Below are 27,178 nucleotides of genomic sequence, written 5' to 3'. Positions count from 1 at the left end.
TGGCCGTATGAGGGAGATGAAATATGGTGTGGAGAGACAGTATTACTTCAGTCTTGATCATGTTTGTTAATTTGGCCCTTTTGCTGAGTGTAATTCCTCCAATTCAGCAACCGCTTATGAAAAGTGGTTAAAAAGAAACAACAAAAAAACTGTCCAAGAGGAATGAGTGTAGTTTTGTCTTAAACTTTTATCTTTTTATTGAGGACTGATGAGGATACAATACTAGCTTTCAGATTTGCATGTTGCAAAACAGACTGTCCCAGCTACAGGCCTCTTTGTATTGTTTCATCCTGTGTGCTTGTGAATCTTTATTATTTTACTAACAAATGTACGCATTGTATCCGCTGTTAGGATCGCTTCTCAAAAAGGACTGAAGCATTATATTTTAGTGTGTTTGTTTTATTAATGAAACAATGCCTGCAGTCTTCAGCTGAAGAGGATTTGAATAGTTGTCTCAGATGTGTGTGCTGCAGTATTGCATTAAGCCAGCTGGCTTCATGACAAGATGATTAGTATGTTATTCCATTTTGCATCAATTAAAAATAAGCAAGATTAATTGACAGATTGGCAATTAGTTGGTCTGGCTTCAACTCCACATGAATTTTATTACATGCTGGAAATCACGTCCCAGCTATCTTCTTTTTGTTGGACGTATGTGGACTGCAATGTTAAAAACGTGGTGGAAACAAAAACAAACGTTTATAGATTTGAACATTGTTGTGAATGAAAGCTTTCAGTGGCACGTAGTAAGGCATATCCCATTAAAAAAAGCTACTCATTTGAGAGGTGGAACCAGACTGACAAAATCCAAACAGTTTCTCGTGCTTGTGAACTTCTAAACAGACTTCCTCCTTTAAAAAGTGGCACAATGCCCTGAAACTGAACTTATCTTTCACATGGGAATATCTTTTGTGGAGGGTAGAAAAGTAAACAATAGAATTTCCCCCCTTGATATTAGGTTCACAGAGAATTTAAGGAGAGACCTAAAGATGGAAATTGTGAAAGTTTCTGTGCTAAGAATTGGTAAGTTTGTAATTAAGTTCCCAGTGTGATTATTTTACCTAAATCAAACAAACGCAGTAAGTCCATGCTCACATAAGCTTCCACTTGTTTGTTACTGTAGTTTGTTACGTTGGCACAGTTTCACAAGTAGCACCAGCCTTCTGGTACTGCGCTTAAGTGAATACATATTTCTCTTATTATTGCATTCATTATCTTCTGTTACCTTTGATAGATTAAGAACTATTTTGACATTTTTCAAAGTGGAAGTTCTCTCTATTGTTTTTTGAGAGTAGAAATACAAATCGGAATATCTGTTGTTCTTACATTGAACCTATCTGTGCTGAAGTACACAGTTTTCAGTTCTGGAAAGTTTGGAACTTACTCTATAATTCAGATGTTGATTTTAAGGGTAAAGATATATTTATGTATATATCTAATTGAAAAACTTGCATTTTATCCTTTTTTTTAAAATCGGGTCACTGAAAATCAAGTATTCTAAGTGGCCATGTGTAATCTGAAAATGTCAGGAGGGAACGTCGAATAAGCTGCCATCAAAAGTATCACTTTAAAGGCTATAGAATATTTTATAGTAAACCTATCTTGTGTAGTAAATCTCCAACTTAAAACTATGACCTCTTTGATTTCAGCTCAGGAAGCCCCATACCTGCTGCGCAACTTAAGTAACCAGGAGGTGAACATCAGTAGTGCGATTACTTTGGAGTGCCAGACAGAGGGCAGACCAGTACCCCAAATAATATGGTACAAAAACAACCAGAGGTTACTTGTGGAATCAGGTGTGGCTTCTACACAATATGTTTACAATATGACATTACTATTGGAGACCAGTGTTGTAAATGCTTAATATATTTATGACACTCCTTTGAGGTGTTAACCACTCAACATCAATGTAACCTGGTATGACAAACAATTTCTAAACTATGTAATTCCTAAAACATTCCTGCACTTATTTTCTCAAAACTGAAGTGATATTACTGAAGTGGCAAACTTGACTTTCTTTACCATCAGTTAGAAATTAGAATCCTGGCATTTTAGGGCAATGCTGAAGTTCCATCAGCATCAGGATTTAAAATGTTAGAGGTAGTTTTCACAATGATCATTTTGTTTCTCACTGTCTTCATGCTGTACTTGTTTAATATTTAGTGTTTAACATGATTTTTAAGATAAATTTGGGTTCATAAAATGGCACAATGCATGAGCATATCAAAATGCTGTGCCACTGAGGAAATGGGTCTATGTCTACAGTTTCCATGCAACAAGTATTGTCTGCCAGGGAAAAGGTTCTGAGTAACCATCTGATACTTTCCCACAAGCTGGAGGAAATCGATCACAGGGTCACACCAGGGTGCCTCCAAGTTCTGGTGACCAACTAAAGTGATCTGCCACATTGGCTCCATTCTCACATTTGAGGGGAATGGGGATGGAAAAAAAGCAATGAACTGGGGGGAAAAAAATTACAACATGCTTTCCAAAGAGATATAAAAATATGAGTTTTCTGTGTATAACATTCCGTATTCTGCTGAAGCCAATAAATTAGCCTTACAGATTTCTGAAATTGTTCCACCAACATAATGGACTTTTTCTTGTTTTCTATTCAAATACCCTATAATGTCTATTTGAAATGAACAGCATGATAATTTGATTAACTTTGTACTTTATTACAAGGCAGCATGATGGCATAGAGTTTAGCACTGCTGCCTCACTGTGCCAGGGATCAGGGTTCTATTCTGGCCTTGGGTAACTGCCTGTGTGGAGTTTGTATGTTTTCCCTGTGTCTATGTGGCTTTCCTCTGGGTAGCATGGATTCCTCCCACAGTCCAAAGATGTGTAGGTTAGGTGGACTGGTCATGCTAAATTGCCCCTTCGGCCGGAATTTTACCGCCCCGCCCAGCATGGGAATCAAAGCGATTGAAGGGAGAACAATAGGAGGATCTGTTGGCCTCAGTTGGGATTTTATGTTTTCAGGATGAGGCCATAACAGCCCGCCTCAGTGTTCCAAGATATGTAGGTTAGCCCTAAAAGACAAAAAAAAATGTGTAGGTTAGATGAGTCAGTCTTGGTTAGGGGATAGGGCAGGGAAAGGGCCTGGACAAGATACTCTGTCAGAGAGTTGGTGCAGACATGATGGGCCGAATGGCCTCCTACACTGTTGGGTATCTATAATTTTTGCACTAACATAAAGGCAAAACAAATCAAATACATTGCTGTATTTGCCTCCTGTATGATTTGGGCAATATTGTTAAGAATAGACTAAATAGACTAAATAGGAAGTTGTCTTTTTTCCCGTAAAGACAGTATTATTATAACAGTGTATCTGTGTCATGCAGGATGTCATAGTATTAGATTGCCGTCTGGCTGTTCGGCTTATAGATCTAAGTAAATGGGACTTAACTATAAACAAGATAAGGCTGTGTGAAATACATGAGTCTAATTCTCTGTCACATACTTCATACAAAGGTATCACCCTGGGACCAGGAAGCAAAACGTTAATTATTGAACGAGTCAAAGAAGAGGATGAAGGCTTATATCAGTGCCAAGCCACAAACAGGAAAGGCTTTGTGGAGACTTCTGCTTACATCACTGTTCGAGGTAACTTGCACAAAATATATGAAGGATGTTAAAGTCATTTTAAAGTAAACTGCAAGTTTGAACTGTTGAATCAAAATGTTATAACTTTTAAAGGAAGTGGTTTGTGATTGACACTACTGTAACGTCCACCTGAGTAAAATCACCATTACGTGCATGAAGTCATTTTGCAGTGACTGATTTTCAACTGGTACTGATATTTTAACAACTAGTTCATTGGAATATCCAAAGAGTTGGCCACAAGTTATTTTGCCATGAGTAGGATATTGGTTAGGAGGTAGGAAACAAAGAGTAGGGAAAATGAGGACTTATGCCAATTGGCAAAATGTAACTACTGGTGTTGCTGAAGAATTTGGACAGGGACCTTCAGCTTTCACTTTATCAATAATTAAAGATGAAGCAGCAGCAGATAGTGATATTTCCAAGTTTGCCAATGACACTATAAGCTGGTGGCAGAGCAAGAGGTGAAGTTGGCAGCAGAAGTTGCAAAAAAACATTGATGGCAGATGGAATCGAATGCAGAGAAGTACAGTGTCATCTAATTTGGAAGAAATAATGGACAGGTAGAAAAAACAGTTAAATTAATAAATGAAATATTAGCCTTCGTCACAAAGGGACTAGAAGTTTATAGAATAATAGAAAGGTTGGAATACAGAAATAAATGTCGTGATAAGAAATTTTATTTCTCTTTCACATTCTCCTGATTAAATTCTTTTTAAAAAATGGACAATTACTGGGCTGATAAAATGGCGGTAGGTGGTTAAATATTTGTAATTCTGAATATTCATAAGCTATTACAATGGCTAACTCAACAACCTTCTGGAATGTGACTTGAATTGTATGACCATTCCAGCCAAGTCAACACAAAGGACTAGGATGTCTGCATCAGGCAACTCTTGGCAAAGACTGACCAGGATTCCTCATCTCCAGCATTGTGCTAATAGTTCTGTAGTTACCTGCTCAAAAATATTATGGGTTTTAACAAGGGTCCTTAAAGTACATAATTAGCTAAATGGCCCATCCTGAAATCACCCTGCTGCATGACCAAGACTCAAGCTGTAATTATACAGCTTTTAAGCTCTGACTTCAGATGCAATTTCATCTCAGCAGAGAAAACTGGATTCCAGGCTAGCAGTCTGCCTCTGACCTCCATCTATCTCAAAGTCAGATCTCCAGAAGGAATCTCATATTTCGTCAACAGAGTGAAATACAAGAATACTTTTCTACAACTTCACCTGCTTCAACATTCCTCAAACCAGAAGTTTAGCCAGTCAAAAGCAGCCAAAAGAGACTTCATTGAACGTTGACTTACTGAACTCTACTCACATGAATTAATGTCTTCATTTTTTTTTATAACTTACAATTTGTAACTTCTTTCCCTTTCTTATGCTGCTTATCTATCTTGTATGCTAATGAGTGTGAATATGTGTCACAATCTTAAAGAATTTTCTGTGGGATTATTATTAATTTTGTACCTCATAAATTGGAATTGGGAAACACACCAAGGCCTATTTCAACAAGGAAGAGGGTACCAAGAGAAATAAATTAAATCAGAAATTAAACTCTCAAGGTCATGAATAGAAGAGGGTAACAGTAATAATCAAGCAGGAGCACCCACATTTGATTTCCAATATTGGGGAAATTGTCTCCAATTAAATTGAGAGTTGAAGGGACCTTATGTGGAATCCCAACTGACAGCAGGATGTCAATCAGGCTCATAATGAACCACTTGGGTTCAATTGTCCTTGAGTCCATGGGAATTTAGTGTTGAGTCAGAGTTTTAATGGGATTCATGTGCACTCCTGTGTTTCCCAAAGACCAATCAGCAAACCTTTTATTTGCCAGCAGAGTGTGTCCCTCATTGTCAGGTCTAATTGAGGAATCCAACATTAGGAAAGAGATGAGGCCACTGATGACTACCCCTGTCCCTCATTTCTCTGGTGACCCCAACCCCAACCCCAACCCCACCCCCTTCTGCGTCACCATGTCCAAGGATCTATTGGTGATCCTCTGGCTGGACTTTGAAGCCATACAGGCAGCCAGTGGTCTCAGTGGAACTGCAGGCAATGCAGAACTCAGAATGACCGACAGCTCTTGGGGTAGGATTTCTGCCACACTGAAGGCTTGAATGCATGCAGCACCCAAGGATGGACAGTTAAGAGCCTGAGGGCACTTAAATTGCATTGGTCTCCCCCATGGAAGTGATGGCAGAGGCTAGACCCCCACTGCTAGCACTAAATCTCAGACTATAACTCAAAATGCTGATAAAGTTTGATAAGGTAGAGAAAAAGAGATTCATAAGCACTGGCATAAACCTATTAGAACTAGTCTATGTAGTTTACAAGTTGCAAGTTTGTCCAATTTTTCTCTTCTCAAGGGCCTGCACCAAATTTCTTTGCAGGCTGGAGAGCTGGCGAGAGCCCCATGTTGCCTCTTTTAGGAATATCTTGTTCCACTTAGGAACTTGACAGGCCCATGTTCAGCCTTCCATAGATAGTAGAGGATCTGCTGCCTGGTTGGCTGCCACTTGATTAAGCATCAGCACCACTGGACAGGCGGGGCTACTACCAGTCTGACACTCACTGGAGGCCTAGGGTTGTCACTGGATCACAGGCCAGAGGTGAGTGTCAGTGATGAGGGAAGGTGGGTAGCTGTTGTGGAGGTGAGGGGAGACAGCAGCCAGGGAAGTGGGGTGGCTTTCAGTGGGCCACCCCTTTCTGATGCTGGATCCCTCTGTTAGCACTTTGGATGACAAACATCTCTCCAACGGTACTACTGCCTATAAACAATGCGGCACATGTTTGTTTCTTGTGTTATCGCAAGGTCGGCCCCCTGCCTATTGTTGAACTAATGTCAGCAGCGATAGGACAAGACCCTTCAGTGGGAAGTAATTTTCTACTAAAGGATCTCAATTGGTGATGAGGTTGGAAGGCTGTCTGTGGGCTTTCTTGCAACAGGCTTAACTGAAGTAGAGGTGGGAAGTGATGAGATCCTAACCACCACCCACCTGCCTGATTAAATGACCCCGCAACCATGCCAGCAACTGGTTGGGCACAGAATTCCACCCTGCAAGTTTATGCCTTTGTAATGGAAGACAAACCGTGGACTACTAAATTGATGACTCTCACCAATTTTTACAAATGCACCATAGAAAGCATTCTTTCTAGTTGTATCACAGCTTGGTATTGCTCCTGCTCTGCCCAAGACCACAATGAACTACAAAAGGTTGTGAATGTTGTCCAATCCACCACGCAAACCAGCCTCCCATCCATTGACTCTTCACACTTCCTGCTGCCTCGCCAAAACAGCTAGCATAATCGAGGATCTCATGCACCCCAGACATTCTCTCGTCCAATTTCTTCCGTTGGGAAAAAAGATACAAAAGTCTGAGGTCACGTACCAAGAACAGCTTCTTCCCTGTTGCTGTCAGACTTTTGAATGGACTTCCTTGCATTAAGTTGATCTTTCTCTACACCCTAGCTATGACTGTAACACCACATTCTGCATTCTCTCGTTTCCTCCTCTATGAACTGTAGTATGAATAAAGTGGGTTAATGTGGGGACCAGATAACTAGCACGAACAGCTGAAATCAATAAAATTGAAAAAATTTTTAAAAATGTTGTTTTGTCCGTATAGTGCGCAAGAAACAATACTTTCCACTCTATGTTAATACAGGTGACAATAATAAATCAAATCAAATCAAAGGTCTAGCTTACATTTTGACAAAATATATAATGGTTAAATATGCAATATTTCAGAAACTTTTAAAGGTTTTCGGAGGAAAGAGTTTGTTCTTTTTCTAATGTTAATTGTGTATTTCCAGGAGCAACAGAGAATTCAAATTTGGAACTGATTACATTGACATGCACCTGTGCAGCTGCTGCACTCTTCTGGCTACTTCTGACTCTCTTCATTCGGAAACTCAAAAAGGCAAGGGCCAGCCACTTGGAAACATTAACGTTTATTCTTTCATCCACAGATGCTTTATGATTTGCTGAGTGTTTCCAACACGTTCTGTTTTTGTTTCAAGGCCACTGTTCTTCACATTAAACCTCAGGATGCAGTGTCATGGCCAACTTACATCTTAAAGCTATGTCCAATGCTTTGGCGATTTCCCTGCTTTGAAATCGGCCACAATAAACTGCAGGGCTACCTAAGCATTTCAACTGCAATATTTTACCTTTGCTGTGGAGCACAGTGCAGGAAAAACACCTTTAGAGACGGTACACCAGATACATTAGTATGGCCTCATTTATATTGCAGTGCTTTTGCCGAAGCCAGCACAACTACATGTGACAGAACCATCAGATTTGGGGGCCGGTTTAGCTCAGTTGACTGATCAGCTGATGCAGAGCAACACTAATTCCCAGACGGGTTGAGGTTATTTGTGAAGGCCCCGCCTTCACAACCTTGCCCCTCCCCTGAGGGTGTGGTGACCCTTAGGTTAAATCACCACCAGTCAGCTCTCCCACTTGGGCAGCCTATGGTCATCTGGGAGTACAGTGACATTACTTTTTTTACCTAACGCAGCATTAACCTCACCATCATGTCAGCCAGTGGTAAAAGGTTTTCTCAAGAATGCTGTAGTATCTAAAGATTATTACAGCAATGAGGCCCTAACCTCTAACATACTTCATATCTTTAAAAGTAAAGACACATTTGCTGATTAGATTGAAGCATGTTTTAACAAGAGAAAATCTCTCCTGGCTCATACCTCACACATAGTAAGATCTTTGAGTCACTTACTCAGAAGGAGGAGCTGAGATGGCTTCCCATTGTCTTTCTTAGAGTTTGTAATCTTCAGGGTATCTTCTCTCTTAATAAACAAAGAACAGTACAGCACAGGAACAGGCCCACCTATGCCGACATGGATACCTCTCTAATCTAATATTTTCTTACCTCTACATGGTCCATATCCTTCTATTCCCTGCCTATTCATCTATCTATCCAGACGCCTCTTGAACATTGTTATAGAATCTGCTTCCACTATCTCCTCCGGCAGCATGTTCCAAGCATTCACCACCCTCTGTATGAAAAACCCATCCCTTACATCTCCTTTAAACTTTCTCCTCTCACTGTCAGCCTATACCCCTGAGTAACTGACCCTTTGATCCTGGGAAAACGACTCTGACTATCCACTCTATCCAAGCCTGTTACTTCCTCAAAGAACTCAATCTGTGAGATACGATGCCCCCTTCACAAAACCATATTGCTTATTGCTAATATGTGATTACAAGCTGTCCCTAAGAATCTTCTCCAATTATTTCCCCACCACTGATGTAAGGCTTGCAATTCAAAGAAATGGAGAGAAAGAGATAGGAATTTAGCTAAAAAGCAACAACATATTCCAGGAGAAAAATACTACAGTTGCTACAATCCGAAGTAAAAGCAGAAAAGTTCAGGCAGCAGCTGTGAAAAGAGAAACAAAGTCAACCTTTCAGGCCATGACCTTTCATCAGAAATGATGGCTGGAATTCTCTCAAAAAATTTCAAAGTGTCCAATTGGTGTAAAAACTGGAGTAAATCACATTGTTTTTTTCAGTGAGAATTCAAAGAAGAATCTCCCACACTCTGTGCAGTGCAGAGTTCATTAGCGTGAATAGCACTAAAATTCAGAGGGCAGGGCCTATCCTTGCCCAGGAGACTGGCAGCATGGCGCTGAGCAGGCCACTGCACACGCGTCAATCTATTTGTGCCGAGATTGGTGCATGTGCAGTGGCCCCTGTCTGCCGGCTTTCCGATCACATGCCAGCTCAATCACTGGCCAGCCCCGTGATCCCTGCACCACTGGCTGTCCACCCATGGCCTGGTTGCTGCTCCCCCACCCCCAGACCATGTCTGGCCCATCCTTAACACCTCCCACCCCTTGTTTTTCCACCTCCCCCAATCAGTTCCCCCCACACAGTTCCGATCACTCCTCCCTGCAATTCCATCTCCTCCCCAGTAGGTTGACACCTCCCACCCCAATCATTGGCCTTCATCTCTCCTCCACCGATCCCTATGCAGAGGGGCAGGAGGACCCCCCAAAACCCCACCCCACCAATTTCCCCACCCCCATAGGCTCCGCCTCATAGGCTGCACCCCCTTGGCACTGCCCACATTCCAAGGTGCCCCCTGGACATTGGCACTTTGCCACTTGAGCAGTGCCTTGAGGCATAAGCTGGCACTGCCAAGGTGCCAATGCTCCGGAGACGGCAACTCTCCAGGCAGATTATATCCTCCTCATCAAATATCTCGAACCTTGCAACACTGATTAAAGTCAACATAGCCTTGAGCTTCTTTGCTTCAGGCTCCTTCCAAGGAATTAGTGCGGACCCTACTGACATCTCAAAAACAGCTGCACACTATTACATCTATCACTGATGCCAGGGGGCAGTGGGTTTGCCTCATTCTGGTTGAATTCCACCAGGTACAGGGCATTATCAATCACACCCATGTGGCTATCCAGAGACTGAGTAACTAGCCAGTGAAATCCATCAACAGAAAGGACTTCCACTTTCTCAATATCCAACTGCTCTAGGATTACAAGAACTTCACCTGTTTGTGCACTCGTCCCTCACAGCTATCATGATTCCTTCACTTGCCTCTCCAAGCAGAAGATAATTAAATAACTAACTAGAGGACGAGGCTCCACTCATATCCCCATCCTCAATGATGGGGGAACCTGGTACATCAGTGCAAAAGACAAGGCTGAAACGTTTATAACCACCATCAGCTACAAGTTCCAGGTGGATGATCCATCCTAGCTCCCTCCTGACGTCCCCAACATCACAGATGCTTGTCTTCAGGTAACTATATTAATCCCATGTGATATCAAAAATCAGCTGAAAGCACTGAATACTGCAAAGGCTGTGGGCTCTGACAACATCCTGACAGTAGTACTTTCGATCATTAACAAAATGATGGAAGGTGTTGTCAACAGTATTATCAAGAGGTACATGTACAATAATCAACACCATTCAGGACAAAGTAGCCTGCTTATTAGTACCCCATCCAACAACTTAGATGGTCATTCACTCCGTCCACCATCAACACAAGATGGAAGCAGTGTTATATAAGATGCACTGCAGGAACTCACAAAACTCTTTCGACAGCACCTTCCAAACCTGTGACCTCTACCACTTAGAAGGAAAAGAGCAGCTGACACATGAGAACACCACCACCAGCAAATGCCCCTCCAATATTGACATTCCTTAACTGTCGATGGGTCAAAATCCTGGAACTCCTTTCTTAACAGCACTTTGGGTGTACCTACATCACATGGACTGCAATGGTCAGGAAGATGTCTGAATGCCATCCTCTTAAGGGCAACTAGTGATGGGCAATAAATGCCAGCCTAGTTAGTGGCATGCATTTCCTGTGAAATCATTTTTAAGAAGTTAGGTCCAGGTTGGCATTGATGAATCAAAGAACAAAGAACAAAGAACAATACAGCACAGGAAACAGGCCCTTTGGCCCTCCAAGCCTGCGCCACTCATGCATTCAACTAGATCATTCGTTTGTATCCCTCCATTCCCCGTCTGTTCATGTGGCAATCCAGATAAGTCTTGAACGATCCCAGCGTGTCCGCCTCTACCATCTTGCTTGGCAGTGCATTCCAGGCCCCCACCACCCTCTGTGTAAAATACGTCCTTCTGACATCTGTGTTAAACCTTGCTCCCCTCACCTTGAACCTGTGACCCCTTGTGTTTGTCACCTCCGACCGGGGAAAAAGTTTCCCACTGTTCTCTCTATCTATGCCCTTCATAATTTTATACACCCCTATTAGGTTGCCCCTCATCCTCTGTCTTTCCAGGGAGAACAACCCCAGTTTACCCAATCTCTCCTCATAGCTAAGACCCTCCATACCAAGCAACATCCTGGTAAACCTTTTCTGTACTCTCTCCAAAGCCTCTACGTCCTTCTGGTAGTGTGGCGACCAGAACTGGATGCTGTATTCCAAATGTGGCCTAACCAATGTTCTATATAGCTGCAACATCATACGCCAACTTTTATACTCTATGCCCCATCCTATAAAGGCAAGCATGACATATGCCTTCTTCACCACCTTTTCCGCCTGTGCTGCCACCTTTAAGGATCTGTGAACCTGCATACCCAGGTCCCAAATCCCAGAAGGATCTGCTCTGCCTTAGGTGCCAGGCCTCCAGTTCCTCACTTCTTTCCGGTGAAATGGAAGGCTTCGGCACAAGCTGCAGGTCTCTCCCTCGGGACAACCAGTAGTCTCAGTGATAGCTGCTGTGGGGTGTATAAATTACACTGAGCCCTTAGTCTTAAAAATAATTGGTTAGATGAAAACTCTGAATGAATCCCTGTTAAGTTGATATTCTGTGAGAAATGTTCAAAGTTTGAAAAGGGAAACGTCTTCCAAATCTATTCAGTGTCTATGAAGAACAGTTTCTTAAATTAATTCATATTAACTTAGTTCTTTAAAACATAACCTGAAAATATAACCTTAAATATTTGTGGGTACTGTCGTGCATTGAGAATTGTCTGTGGATGTGACTAATATACTTTTTAAAGTAAATATCTTGCAGAGTTCTGGTTGCTTTTCTTGCTGAAAACCCTTTCAATCTTGCTTCCATATAAATTTCTAAATATATAATTGTTCTTGTTAAATAAACCTTAACACTGCATGATTACTTTATCCGTGCCTGCTGTTTAATCAAGACAGTTTGACAGGGTACATAACTTACTGCTAATTAGTCCAGTGAAAGATGCCATTTAGTTTTGAATGGATCACACTGGTGGTTTTGTTGTAGACTGGTGAACCCTGAAGGTTACTTCAGCTGAAATGCTTAATGATACAATGTTTTCCTTTCCAACTACTAACCATTAAGATGATGGGTATTGGCATGAAGACTGTAAAAATCTGCAGGACGAAAATGCAGGTCCACCCTTGCATGAACGTGTTTTCTCATGTTTTGGTTTTGTAGCCTAGGTCAGCAGAAATAAAAACTGACTACCTGTCAATCATAATGGACCCAGATGAAGTGCCACTCGATGAGCAATGTGAACGCCTTCCTTATGATGACAACAAATGGGAATTTCCAAGAGACAGACTGAAACTAGGTATGAGTGCAACATTTGAATGCTAGCTTTGAAATGTAAGAGGACACACAAGTCAGTTTTATTTTTTTCTGTCAGTAATAAATACAACCTTTCATTTTTAGGAAATAGCCGATCAGTAGCTCAACTTGTTACCCACTTTTTCTCCAAATCTCTTGATTTTCTTCTATTCATTCAAGGGGTGTGGGCATTGCCAGCAAGGCCAGCATTTGTTTCTCTTCCCTAATTGCCCTTGAACCGATCTTGCTAGGCCACTTCAGAGAGCAATTGAGAGTCAACCCCATTGCTGTAAGTCTGAAGTCACCGGAGACTGGAGATCCAGATAAGGATGGTAGCTGCAGTGGTGGGATTTGAACCATGCCCCCAGGGGTCTATGGATTATCAGTCCATTGACATTACCACTCATCCACCATCTCCCCACATCCTTAGATAACAAAAACTTAATAGTCTCAATCTGAAAAATTTCTGTTGACTCAGTTTCCACATCCAATATTAAAGCATGCATAAGAGGTGAGCATATATTTGCACTTCTATAATATCACTCATTTTCATCCCTAACTCAATCCATCTGCTGCTGAAATCCTCATCCATGTTATCATTACTTCCAAACTCAGCTTTTCCAGTGTCATTCCAGCTCCTTGGTCTCCCACCATGGGAGTTTTGAACGAACTTGACTTTATCAGGAAAGATTGAAGAGGATGGAACTATTCTCTCTGTAAGACAGGACTCTTTAAAATTTTGAAGGGTTTCAGATTGATGGACGTGGAAGAACTGTTTCCACTCTGGGTGAGTCTAGAATAAGAAGACATAAATATAAGATAGTCACTGATAAATCAAATAAAGAATTGAGGAGGAATATCTTTACACACAGAATGCTAAGAACATGAGACTTGCTGCCACGTAGATTTGTTGAAGCAGATAGCACTGTCACATTTAAGGGGAGGTTTAATGTGTAAGAGATTAAAGATCTAAGTAATTAATAATCCCACTAGGAGGAGGTTTGTGTACAGTACAAAAGGTGGCATCTCACGTGATGAAGGAACAACACTCCAAAAGCTCATGGTATCAAATGAACCTGTTGGACTTTAAACTGGTGTTGTGAGACTTCTTTCTGTACAGTATAAAATGCAGACTTAGACCAGTTGGGCAGAATGGTCTGTTTCTATGATGTAGATTCAGTGTAATTCTACGTAGCTGGAGACACATTCTTTATTGGTTGAAGTTGATGATCTGTTGTCTGATGGTCCTTGCTAGCGGTTGCAGAGTGCCATGACCCATTTCTCTCTCTACTGAGATTCTTTGTTATGAGCTGAGAGTTGTGGTTACAGCATCATCTTCATCTTCACATTCTATTCTTGGAAGTTCCAATCCCTTTGTCAGGGTCAAATTATGCAAGATTCAACAAGATACACCATCTTCAGAAACTGTGGATTTTACTGCAAAAGTATCACTGACTTGCCCAGGCACCAAAAAGGCAACTTAAGAATTCCTATGGTCTATTCCACAATATTTCTGTGGTACTCAATGTCAAATCAATTTTCATCCTCTGCTATTGGATTCCAAAACAATGTCAAGGATGACAAGGGTGCCTCAGATCTGAATCCAAATGAAAGTAAATTAAGTCAGAAGTGTGCCTAAACTATCTAATACAGGAAAGAACTGCTGACTGATGGTGCTGATTGGTATAACCCGGTGCTCCCTAAACCATCCTTACACTTAAAAAGTTACGTGTTCATATCACCTTCATGAAAGAGGCCGTGCTATTGGTGAAAGGGAGGTGCACGCCAGATTGCAACAGTTCTCTGTGTTTGTGTCAGAGAGAAAGCCTTCTCAGACAATGGACTGAATTTTATGCAGTTTACTTTAGTGGGAACCAAGGCGGATCAGGCCCACTTAATGGGAGAGACTCCTGGCAACAAGAAAACCTCCCCTGATTAAATTGGAGGCCAAAAGGGAATGAAACTATTCCTGGCAGATTAGTTTGAATCACTAATGAGCCAATTGACACCCATTATCCCTTGAATCCACCACAATTTAGTGATAGCTGAAGGATTCAAAAGAACAAAGAACAACCCAGCACAGGAAACAGGCCCTTCGGCCCAACAAGCCCGCGCCGCCGCATCCTCCTACACCTACCCTGCCCTGTGTGTATGTGAGTGGAACCCCGAACTTAGCCAGATTCAGGGGAGAATAGTGTCAATTTGGTAAACCAATCAGCCTAAGAGCACACCTTTGGGGTGTGGGAGGAAACCGGAGCGCCCGGAGGAAACCCACGCAACCACAGGGAGAATGCACAAACTCCCACAGACACAGGCCCAAATCCATGTATCTGCACAGCTAGCAGTGCTAGTCACTGAGCTGTTGCGGCGCCCGTCTACCGGTCCAGGATTAAGCACGCACAACGACACGAAGTACTAGGCCACTCCCGGAACCTCCAAGAGCAGCCCACGCACGACCCGCCGTGTGCATGCCCCTCGTTTGACAACAAGGTGGACCGACACCTGCGGAATAAAAAGACAAAAACGTTAACATGTAAGTCTGCATTTCTGGTGTCTCCCGAGGCTCTGACCCTATTTAATACCCTCTATTATAACCCTCCATCCTTGTTTCGCTCATGTGTCTATCTAAGTAAACCTTAAACAAGTCCAACGTGCCTGCCTCCACCAGCCTACTCGGTAGCGCATTCCATACCCCCACGACCCTCTGCGTGAAGAACCTTCCTCTCATATCCAAATTATACTTCTCCCCCCTCACCCTTAGATCGTGACCTCTCGTAATTGTCCCCAATCTAGGGAACAGCCTACCATTATTGACTCTATCTATTCCCTTCAGTATTTTATGTACCTCTATCATGTCCCCCCTTAATCTCTGTCTTTCCAAGGAGAAGAGTCCCAGTTTCTCCAACCTTTCCTCGTAACTCAGTCCTTCCATGCCAGGCAACATCCTGGTAAACCTCCTCTGCACTCTCTCCAGAGTCTCCATGTCCTTCCGGTAGTAAGGTGACCAGAACTGGACGCAGTACTCCAAATGCGGTCTAACCAACGTTCTGTACAACTGAAGCATTAGACGGCAGCTCCTATACGCTATACCTCTTCCTATAAAGGCTAGCATTCCATAAGCTTTCCTCACAACCTTCTCTACTTGTGTCGCCACCTTCATAGACTTGTGAACCTGCACTCCCAGGTCCCTCTGTATTTCTATACTCCTAATCGGTCTACCTTTTATCACGTAGCTCCTCTCTGCATTATTCCTTCCAAAATGCATCACTGCGCATTTGTCAGGATTAAATTCCATCTGCCACCTATCTGCCCAATATACCAACCTATCTATATCCTGCTGTGTCACCTGATATTCCTCCTCGGTATCTGCCAATCCTGCCATCTTGGTGTCATCCGCAAACTTGCTGATCACACCACGTACGCTCTCTTCCAAGTCGTTTATATATACTACAAAGAGGAGAGGTCCCAGTACTGAGCCCTGTAGCACACCACTGGTGACAGGCCTCCAGCCCGAAAAGGTCCCCTTGACAACTACTTTCTGTCTCCTATTGCCCAGCCAGTTTTCAATCCACCTAGCTACCTGTCCTTGTATCCCATGTGCCTTAACCTTTTCTACCAGCCTACCATGAGGGACTTTGTCAAATGCCTTACTGAAATCCATATAGATGACATCAACGGCTCGCCCAGCGTCAACCGTTTTTGTCACCTCCTCAAAGAATTCTACCAGATTCGTAAGGCAAGACCTCCCCCTAACAAAGCCATGTTGCGTATCCCTAATCAGATCGCAATGCTCCAAATGCTCATACGTCCTACCCCTAAGAATTTTTTCCAATAATTTTCCTACCACCGATGTCAAACTCACTGGTCTATAATTACCAGGGTTGTCCCTACTACCTTTTTTAAACAGCGGTGCAACATTAGCTACCCTCCAGTCTTCTGGGACCTCACCTGTGTCCAAAGAAGAGACAAAGATTTGTGTCAGAGGCCCAGCAATTTCATCTTTCACCTCCCTAAGCAGCCTGGGATAAATACCATCAGGCCCCGGAGCTTTATCCGTTTTTAGCTACCTAAAAACCTTAGCACTTCCTCCCTCGTAATGGATATTTCCTGCCACTGATCTACAGCTCCCTCCAAGACACTACACGACACCGAACCCCTCTCCTTCGTGAATACCGACGCAAAGTCGGTATTCAGGATCTCCCCCATTCCCCCTGACTCGATACATAACTCCCCTCCTTTGTCCCTAAGAGGACCAATTTTCCCTCTAACCACTCTCTTGCTCCTAATATAGGAGTAAAATGCTTTTGGATTTTCCTTAATCCTATCAGCCAAAGCCATTTCATGCCCCCTTTTCGCCCTTCTAACTCCCCTTTTTAGCTCCCTCCTACTCTCTCTATATTCCTCCAGCGCACTCTCCGTACCCAGTTGTTTTGACCTAACATATGCCTCCCTCTTCTTCCTGACCAAGTCTTCGATACCTCCTGTAATCCACGGCTGTCTAATCCTACCTTTCCCATCCTTCCGCTTAACTAGCACGTGTCTCCTGTGCCCTCAGAAGGCCAACAAGTAATACCTATCAGCCTTGCCAGTGGCCTCCCAGGTGGGGGGATTATCTCACTATCAGGAACTCTGTGCCTGATTGAGAAACCTGACATCAGGTGGGGGGCGGGGGAGCTACCCTCCACCACCATCCCCCCCCCGCCCTTTTCCTTGCTTCTGACCTTCTTCCCCTCTTGCAGCTCCCCATTCCACCTTCAGTCGCCTGTGACCTGAGGTTCCTCCATGATCCTAGGCTTCAAGTGGGTGCAATGTCACAAGAAGCCATCATTCCTGTTGGTGTTGGCAGCAGAAAGAGGTGGGAAGATCCGAGCGGTCAGCCGCACTTGGTCTCAAACACAGAGAAGGCCCAATGTCTGCCAATTTAAGTGCCTGAAGGCCACTACGTTCTGTGTGGCCTGCCCTAAAGTACTGACAGGGCTTCCCCATTGGTTCCCTGGCTGGTGGCTGAGATGCCCTTCAGCCTGGCAAAATGGACTAGATAAAAAATCTAGATATGCCTACTGTCTGGATATCTATGGCACATTTACCACTAGGGTACTACCACTCACATGCAGCTACTGGCTTTTATCTTCTATCTGATCATTATGTTCCTTAATGTACAGGAACAAATTAGTTCCCAGGTTTAATCTGTTATTTTACTCTGTTTGTCTCTTTCAGTTCTCAGAAAATTGCACAAAGAATTGTTCAGGCTCAAAACCTCCAGCTTTGGAACAGCTGATGTTTCAGAATCTGATCTGTCCCTCTTATCTTCCTGATCACAGCCTCCCTGTATGCTCAGCACCCCTACTGTGGTGGTAATTTGCAAGATTGCTAAAAATAGCTGGAGACTCAGGAAAATCTCAGCCATGTCTCCTAAAATGCTTCCGGGGGTGGATCAGGTTCACGGTGGGGTATGGAGATATGGAAAAGGAATTGTGATGGCTATTTTTAGTGATCCTGTGAGACTGCCTTTAAACTGCCCAAAAATGTTCAGTTTTCTTCAAGAAAATCTAAGCCTAGAGCTGCTCTGGCACTTCCCCCGACACCCTGAAGTGCTAACTGCTAGGTTGGTACTGTCAGGTTGGAAGTGCCAGGGTGCCAGGGGCAGCTTCAGTTTGGCACTGCCAAGGTACGGGACCTATATGGGGGTGTGAAGGGGGCACGGCCCTTTACCCCCATAGTGTGGTGGCTCTCATTTTGGGAGGGAGTGGGGCTGATGCCAGCGATTTGGGTGGAGTGGTGCTGGTACTGGTGATTGGGAGGCAGGATCTTTGCCAGCAAAGTTGGCGGGGGGAACTGCAGAATTATTCTGAAATCAGGGATCTCTGAGGAGTTGTCCTTGTCGGCGTCTTTGGCTCTCACACATCCCATTCATGGAGCAAATCACCCCAAGCTCCAAAGAAATGTCTAAGTGTGGGTGGATTGTGATTGGAATTGCGCCCACTCACCCGACGGAAATCGCACCGCCTTTCCTGTCAGAGACCACACTTAGAAATGTTTTGGGAGAATTGCACCCATAATGTCTTTAAAAGTCAACTGAACTGTTTTCCTTGCCAAAAATGAATTGGTTCCTTGATATTATTTAAAACAGGAAGCTTAAGTTACAGGTTAAGATGATAACAGAACCACATTCCAACTGTGTTTGTTTGGGTTAGAGTTTTGGGTAAGATCCCTGAATCCTATGAATTCCTGTGAGCTATATCCTACAGAGCGAGACAGGATATAATTACTGGAATCGTAGTGAGGGCATTGGTTTTTGCTTCATCTTCACTGCCATGAAGAGTCATTGGTTTGCTAAATTAGCAGTAAAATACAATTCCACAAGGCTATGCTAGATTATCTTTAAGTAATTGTTTCTTTGAATCCCTTTTCCTTAAAGGTTAATGAAGGAGCAAGTAAGGTATTGCACAATTACATTGCTTCTGCCAAAGTTGCACCTTTACTCACTTGCCAAACCTGGCCTCTGATGATGATCCCAACTTTTTATGAAACTGAGATTATGGAAATTCACGATGTGGGCTGTTCACATGCTGGCTCTGACCCCGCATGCCTCTGACTTCTAATAGATTGGTGAAGGAACTCCTGCATCTGTGCCTGAGCTAATTTTCTAATCTTTCCACCACAGTAGAATTATGATGAGAGTATAGTGATTGATTAGGTGGATTCACCATGCTCAGTTCTCCCTCAGTGTATCTGAACAGGTGCCGGAGTGTGGTGACTACAGGTTTTACACAGTAACATCATGCAGTGTGAATGTAAGCCTACTTGTAACTAATAAATAAACATTTTAATTTCAATATGATGAGGAGTTAAATATTTTCACCAATATTTTATATCTACTGCCTGTTTGTGACATTATATTTTAACTGTTTCCCTTTGCAGCTGGTGTGTTAACTTCCTATCAACTAATTACACATAGTACAATTATTGTCACCACTCCTAACATATCCACTTTTTACAAGAAGATGGTCGGAAATCTTACTTACACGTCTGATGAAAGTATTACTTCATAGCTGACATTCTAAGATTTTTGTTCTGGTATCTACATTTGAAGAGTACAAAAATAATTATCAAATGGCTGGAACACCAGCTTATCTCAATTACTATTGCTGATTATTGTATTGTGAGTTTTAGAGAGCATGGTAATAATTCTATTTGAAACTGTCTATTTACCTTTGCTTGTCTTGATCAACAGGTAAAGCCCTCGGCCGTGGGGCTTTTGGGAAAGTTGTGGAAGCTTCTGCTTTTGGCATCAACAAATCATCCACCTGCAAAACTGTTGCGATTAAAATGCTAAAAGGTAACCTGACTCGGATATTTCTGAACTGTGATAATGACTGTAAAAGTATAGTAAAAATATACTGTTGAAGTTGTACAGAACATTGGTAAGGCCACACTTGGAATACTATGTGCAGTTCTGGTCACCCTATTATGGAAAAGGTATTATCAAACTAGAAAGAGTGCACGCAGAAAAGATTTACTAGGATGCTACCGGGACTTGATGGTTTGAGTTATAAGGACAGGCTGGATAGACTGGAACTTTTTTCTCTGGAGCGTAGGAGGCTGAGGAGTGATCTTATAGAGGTCTATAAAATAATGAGGGGCAAAGATCAGCTAGATAGTCAATATCATTTCCCAAAGGTAGGGGAGTCTAAAACTAGAGGGCATAATTTAAGGTGAGACGGGAGAGATACAGAAGTGTCCAGAATGGCAATTTTTTTCATACAGAGGATGGTGAGTGTCTGGAACAAGCTGCCAGATGTAGTAGCAGAGGCAGGTATAATTTTGTCTTTTAAGAAACATTTAGATAGTTACATGGATAAGATGAGTATAGGGGGATATGGGCCAAGTGCGGGCAATTGGGATTAATTTAGGGGTAAAAAACAGAGTGGCATGGACAAGTTGGGCCAAAGGGCTTGTTTCCATGCTGTAAACCTCTATGACTATGACTTGCGAAACATGGAATCGTTTTGTGATTGTGCCAAATGAGAAACACATCTCCTTATTGGTTAAATATTTGAAAGTGTTTGGAAATCTGCTGCTAATTATTTCCCTGGCCCTGAAATTCTTCAAGTTGCAATCCCGACAGTTAAGCCAGAATTGCACACAAGGATGGCCTCCAGCACTGGCTCTGCTAGAATGCAATCAATTGTTGACATCTTATATACATGGGACACCTGGATACAAGACAGCACTTTAGGTGCATGTACAGTGTCTGCTTCAGTATCCACCCATCCACGCTGTGGGGCATTGTGGTTAAAAAGGACCTGACTCCTTACTTTAAAAAGACCACCAGGGTGTGTGACCCTATGGATGATGGTTCTCTTCCACCACAGGTCAGTCTAAAGAACCGAAATCCCCAATTTAGCAAGGCCCCTCTCTGGCTTCCGTCTTGACCATCATTTATCTTGTAGTGAATGTCCAGGAGTTTCATGTTTGCAAGACAAAACAAGGAATCTCCCAGAAACAGTAAAGACCTGGACAGGAATTCTCCAGTCTCACCCGCGACTAAGATTCTCAGGTCCCACTTCAATGATTGGAGATTTGGTTGAGCGCCAAATTCTCTGTTCTCGCTGACAGCCATAGGGGGATGTGTGAGACTAGAGAATTCTGGCATTGGTCTCAATGTGTTCCTGGCTATTCTACTAATCCATCATGGTTACAGTGGAAGGCCAGCAGAACCCCTTGTACTAACTGGAGGCCTGAGTGTTTGCCACATGATGCTTGTGCCCTGTATGGCGAAGAAACTAAAGAGTGGTAAGATTATAAAATAACAAACATTTATTTTATCATTAGTATTGATGATGGTTACATAATTATTCCAGTTCTTTATGTACATGGTTCATAATTACATTTTGTATGTCTATATAGGACAATGAAACCTTTATTTTTTGTTAATGGCAGGGTTTTGAAAATGCCCAAACTAAAAAGTATAATTAAAGTTCTTTAAGTTGTTTAATTTTTTTTTCCCAGAGGGGGCCACAGCCAGTGAATACAAAGCTTTAATGTCAGAACTAAAAATCTTGATTCATATTGGACATCACCTGAATGTAGTGAATTTGTTGGGGGCATGCACCAGACACGGAGGTTCGTAAGATTACAACTGAATTTTGATTTGATTTTTAATTTATTATTGTCACATGTATTAGCATACGATGAAAAGTATTGTTTCTTGCCTGCTGTACAGACAAAGCATATTGTTCATGGAGAAGGAAACGAGAGAGTGCAGAATGTAGTGTTACAGTCATAGCTAGGGTGTAGAAAAAGATCAACTTAATGCAAGTTAAGTCCAATCAAAAGTCTGAGACTTTTGTATCTTTTTCTGGACAGAAGTGGAAGAGAAAATGTCTGGGATGCGTAGGGCCCTTAATAATGATGGCTGCTTTGCCAAAGCAGCAGGAAGTATAGAAATTTGAATTTAATAATAGTGCAGAACCAAATCTTCATGAAGGTTTGACTGTAAAATGACAGTTTGCTTTGTTAGAAAGACAAACCCATAGCAAAGTAAACCAGTATGGAAGATCCTCTCGGTTTGCTGTTGACAGCAAAACTACAAAAAAACACATTTATGACCTTGCTACTAATAACAAACAGAAGAAATCTCACGTTATGTGTGAAAATATTTAGCTTTTATAAAAGATGCTAATTTGTTGACAACATGCTCTTTAATATAATGGTAATAATTCAAATAGATTTGGCAAACTCAAGCAGATGCTTGAGTTTGGGACCCTAACTTTCCTTAATTTCCTAATCGTAGCTTTGCTTTAATTTATTAGGGTAGGTTTTAGGAATTAATACATTGTAGGTCATGGATGCTGGGTTCCATGCCTTACTGTCAGCAGGCAAAATGAGGGGGAGTGCAGTGGCAATGGTGGTGGATATAGTGTTACATTCACCAGAAATGTAGTGTTGGAGGAACACTTCTGTATCTCCTGGCTCAATACACTGGTTTATTTTCAAATATTTCTCAAAAAGCTTACATTTATTTAGTAGCCACGTGGGCCACTTTCCATTCATTTCAGTGAAGAAGAAAATTATGTGGCTTGTAAAACAGGCTGCCAATTGTGGAAGTAAGGTTCACATCCTTTCTAGTCATGAACATTATTACGTTACTGGCGAGAGGTGGGAAGATCTCAAACTAAGATATCGCCAGCGTAAATCCTGTTTTTGACCACTTGCGAGATTTGGTGACAGTTACAGAGTATGCAGGCCACAATTGCATTGCAACCTAGGTACTCCTTGAATTCAGTTCGCTAATTTAATAAATAACACACAAGACAATTTTTTTTATACCTTCCAAAGCCAATAGTTGGCTTCTCGATTAGATGCCTTGAATTTTGCATCCCATCTGAAATATGGGGCCCTGTTTTATCATTTTGATTTTAAGTACTATACGGACTTGAAACTGGGAGTGTTTCAGATCCAACTTTAAACGCATTCTCAGGTGCCCCCATACACACTCTGCCTGAAAAAATATCAGCGATTCTGAATCGTGTTGCAGAAGCCTGTGGGTGTGGTTTAATATGCCAGAACTCCTGTAGCTCCGATCGGTGCCTCCAATTGCGCGTGTACGGAAAGAAAAAGATGAAATGCAACTCCCCTGCCATGTCGTTCCTGCTCCAGTTAATGCCTCCCCATGGTTCCCACAGACATTGCCCCACCCCCACAATATTACTGACCCCCTTATCCCCCACCCCCTCCGCCATTCAGACTGATCATGGGCCCTTCCCCCCCTTCCCCCACTGATCATAGGCAGAGTGGCAGTGGAGCCCCCTTTTCCCCCTCACTGATCTCACGCAGAGAGATGTCGGACTCATCTCCCCCCTACCATTCCCACCAAGCTGTCAGTCGCTTGGCACTTACCTCCTCACCTCCTCGCTAACTGGAATGCCCGAATCGGACTTTCGTGGAGCATGTCTGTTTCACGCCAATTTTGGATGGGTAAACACAATGGTAAAGGAAGAAGTGCCAGTAAGGTTCATTGTGCAGCTCATTAAGTCATTTTAAATGCCTACAAATGCATTTAAGCATCATGCACAAATAGAATAGCCCATCAAGGCATCAAGTGTTGAATGTTACACTTTTAAAAATACATTTTTAGAAAGCTTAGTCATTAGATCTTGAAATTCTCGCCTCATGCCTGACTTTATCAAGTTTTCATACCCAAAAGGGGCACAACATGATGATAAAATCAGGTCTATGAAGTCCCTCTGCTTAGTCTGAGAATCAGAAACCCTGTCTGTTCTGCTTCAAAAAGGTGAGCAGCTGAGGGTGCTGACTGTAGAAGTGGAAAAAGGAAACTTGATGTATCACTGTCTAGCCACAGAAACATACATAAATAGAATAGTCCCATCATTGCACCCGTTGTTGAATGTTACATTTTAAAAATACATTTTTAGCAAGAATAGTCATTAGATCTTGAAATATTGATTAGATTTGTGAATCTGGCACAAAACCTTCTGTGTTTTGCATATGGTTATATCATAGTGAGCATGCTCTTGATTTGATGATGTAAGCAAACAGCTGGAAACATAAGCTGAGAGAATTACTCCACGTCTTATCCTAGTGCATGATTTTAAAGAGTTACATTAGATTTACATTGGGCTTTTATTTTCTATCACAGGTCCTTTGATGGTGATTGTTGAATATTGTAAATATGGCAACCTCTCCAACTATCTGAAGAGCAAGAGAAACAGCTTTGTGCTGCATAAGGTGATTGCAACATAAAAATCTTTATTTTAAATATGGAATTATTGAAGTTCCAGCCTAATGAACATGATAAATGAGAATTGATGTCCATGGGCAGTATTTGCATTCACAGCAGAGAAATTCTCCATAATGTCCCTGTTTCCAAAAACTAAAAATTCTGGTCAACGAGTGGCTGAAGTACACTATTAAGTATTCAAACTTGATTAACCTTGACTTCTGTTCTATTTAGCAACTGTCATTGGCATGAGTAGGAATTGACCACATGGAGAATCATGTGCCAAGACTTATGTCACACCCACTTTGAGGCACAGGACTAGAAATATATTTCAGCGGCTTTCAGACATTCGGTTGTCACAAGGAAAATCCCTGCACCCAAAGAAGGAGTGTAATGATTGTGAGAAACTGATCTTCAGGCCTTGTCCATATGTACAGGACTGGTCACATTGGCTCTTCTTGGCTCCATATTAATTTAAAATGAAAACCAAACTTATAATCACAGTGACGGTTGCTGGCTAGACCACATCCACATGTAGAAAACCTTAGCGGTGTAGGCTATACACCTGCTCTACTCAAGGCATCCTAGGTTCACTGAGTGATGCTAAAACGCATGTCAGGCCTATGAAAAGGAACACCGCAAACGTGTTTTGATCAAATTTCAGCTGGGATATTGTTCAAGCATCTTGTGGCTCAAGATGAAATTAGACTTTGAAATTAGGTCTCATTCACACCAAGGTTTTGACGTGTCCACAACTATAAGTTCTTCAGTGGTGCTGAAAAACCACAAATATTACCATAATTGATAGAGTTGTTTATCTGGTAAAACCAAGCAGTCCCTTGTATCTAGTATTCACTTTCTCGAAATTGAATTTTCTTTCCTAACATGAACTCTCTTCAGTTAGTTTAGCACTGTCATCTCTGAAGGAGTTAGTCCTCCATTTATTGTTTCCCTTGGCTGCACTATGAACAACTATGGTTGAGAGAGGATGGAGGCAGGCAAAACACAATTAAATGTATGACGTTTACTTTAGCAAGGAGTTGCTGTGTATTTTCAAAACATGGTTTTGTTTTTATAAGTTCTGTAAGATTTCTTCCTGTGTTCTATCTGTGCATAGGAAACTATGCTGCAGTCAGACCCAGTTCAAGAAAAGGCCTCCATGGAGGGTAAAAAGAAAAGGCTGGCTAGTGTCACCAGTTCTGAGAGCTCCACCAGCTCTGGGTTTGATGAAGATAAAACTCTAACTGATGTTGAAGAGGAAGAGGAGGGTAAGATCAGATTCCTTCCTGATTTCTTCCTGATTTACAGCCTTCAAAGTTATTTTTACTCCGGACTGAGTATCTTTGATGTCCTTGCTGATTATCTATGTAATAAACATCCGTGGGATATTCTTAATAGGAGGAGGCACACCTTTCAAGTTTGGAAAGGAATAAAAATACATGGTGTGTTCTGAATGACAATTATAGTTCTTATCAGATTGTCTCTAGGTTTTCAGAACACTAGGGAGGAAACCTCACCTTATTATTTTGCCACTAATTGGTGAAAGGGTGTTACAGGGAGTAAGTGAACATCAGCAGTAGTTGTAGCTTCAATGCTGCCTAGTCGGGCTGGCGCTCCACCAGATGATCTGAAATGTTACTACTCTAACCAAAGCAACAGCTGGTCAATGATGGCAATATACTGGGAAAAATTCAGATCTGAATATATCTCCTCATTGAGTCCACCAAATATACAGAATAATTTATCCTTCTCAAATCACATATCCATTTCAAATCTCTATAGCTATTGAGCAGACTCATGTTTGAGCATAAACTGTACCATTTGAATCAAAAAACAACAAAGATCCAATGAACGCTCAAACTCTGATGACAATAGGTATCACAGAAGAGCATATCAAATTCTATCTCAATGAAATATTTGATATTGATTGCCAGGCTAATTAATTAGTGCCCAACATTGTTAATTACTGCTCACCTTCATGTGCAAGCCTGAGGCAGAGTGGTGTGGGTCCAGTTGGTTAAATACATACTGCTTAGGCTGATTATATGAAAGATGGATTTCAGGCATAATCCTAAACTTTTGGTCACTTTAATCCCACCCCTCCGAAACCATTTCAATAAAAATCAATGCTAGCTCGAGGAACTTACCTTACTGTTCAGCACCTCCTAGCCTTAACATGGAGGTGAATTACTTCAGATCTTAATCACCTATTTTATTTTGGACATATTGACATGGTTTAATACTCCACTGCCTGTGGATTTGAAGGTGATGGGGTTTGGGGAACAGGATGGGGAGAGGGGTTCTTTAATCCTACTGGCAGCACGACTGTCACTTTCCCATCCATACCTGCCCCCACTGCAATTATACGAGTGATTCAATGAATTTCACTTAAGGGCCACATTCTGCAATTAGCCAGTGATGGGAAGGTAGATGTCAAGTAAATAGGCTGGTTCGGGGGTGCTTACAAACAGGAGGAAATCCCTCCTTCATGGGCCTCTGGACTCATCAAAGAGCCTCCAAAGGCTTACACCCCCACCAAGATTATCTTCCAGCATGGACTCTTAAACCCCAGGCCATTCCTGTCATTGGGAACTGTCAGCTTGGCACTTGGCCTGGCCCCCATCACGTACCCAAGTGATCCAGTGCCACATGCTTGAAGTGCTGGAGAACTGCTGGCTTCTGACTGGCCAGCAGCTCTCTGAGAATGGACTTCCTTTCCCCGAGGAGTGAAAATCCCGCTTCCACTGTATTTGTACAATTCAG

At 42.2% G+C, this 27,178-nt stretch overlaps 1 protein-coding gene across 1 annotated transcript in view; it reads left to right on the top strand.

Annotated features, from left to right (window-relative positions):
• The window catches only part of flt1 (fms related receptor tyrosine kinase 1), a 203,900-nt gene that overhangs the window by 134,918 nt on the left and 41,804 nt on the right, over positions 1-27,178 (top strand). Inside the window, exons 14-21 of the mRNA XM_080197406.1 lie at positions 1,650-1,796; positions 3,478-3,609; positions 7,431-7,537; positions 12,541-12,676; positions 19,907-20,011; positions 21,685-21,798; positions 24,335-24,423; positions 25,533-25,683. Coding sequence (XP_080053532.1) covers positions 1,650-1,796; positions 3,478-3,609; positions 7,431-7,537; positions 12,541-12,676; positions 19,907-20,011; positions 21,685-21,798; positions 24,335-24,423; positions 25,533-25,683 — 981 coding nt within the window. The remainder of the gene's footprint in view (positions 1-1,649; positions 1,797-3,477; positions 3,610-7,430; positions 7,538-12,540; positions 12,677-19,906; positions 20,012-21,684; positions 21,799-24,334; positions 24,424-25,532; positions 25,684-27,178) is intronic.

This window comes from Carcharhinus amblyrhynchos, chromosome 10, assembly GCF_965287045.1.
Source record: "Carcharhinus amblyrhynchos chromosome 10, sCarAmb.v2.hapA, whole genome shotgun sequence".
Classification (NCBI taxonomy): domain Eukaryota; kingdom Metazoa; phylum Chordata; class Chondrichthyes; order Carcharhiniformes; family Carcharhinidae; genus Carcharhinus; species Carcharhinus amblyrhynchos.
The sequence above is the reverse complement of the archived record's forward strand: the minus strand, read 5'-3'. Positions and strand labels throughout refer to the sequence as shown.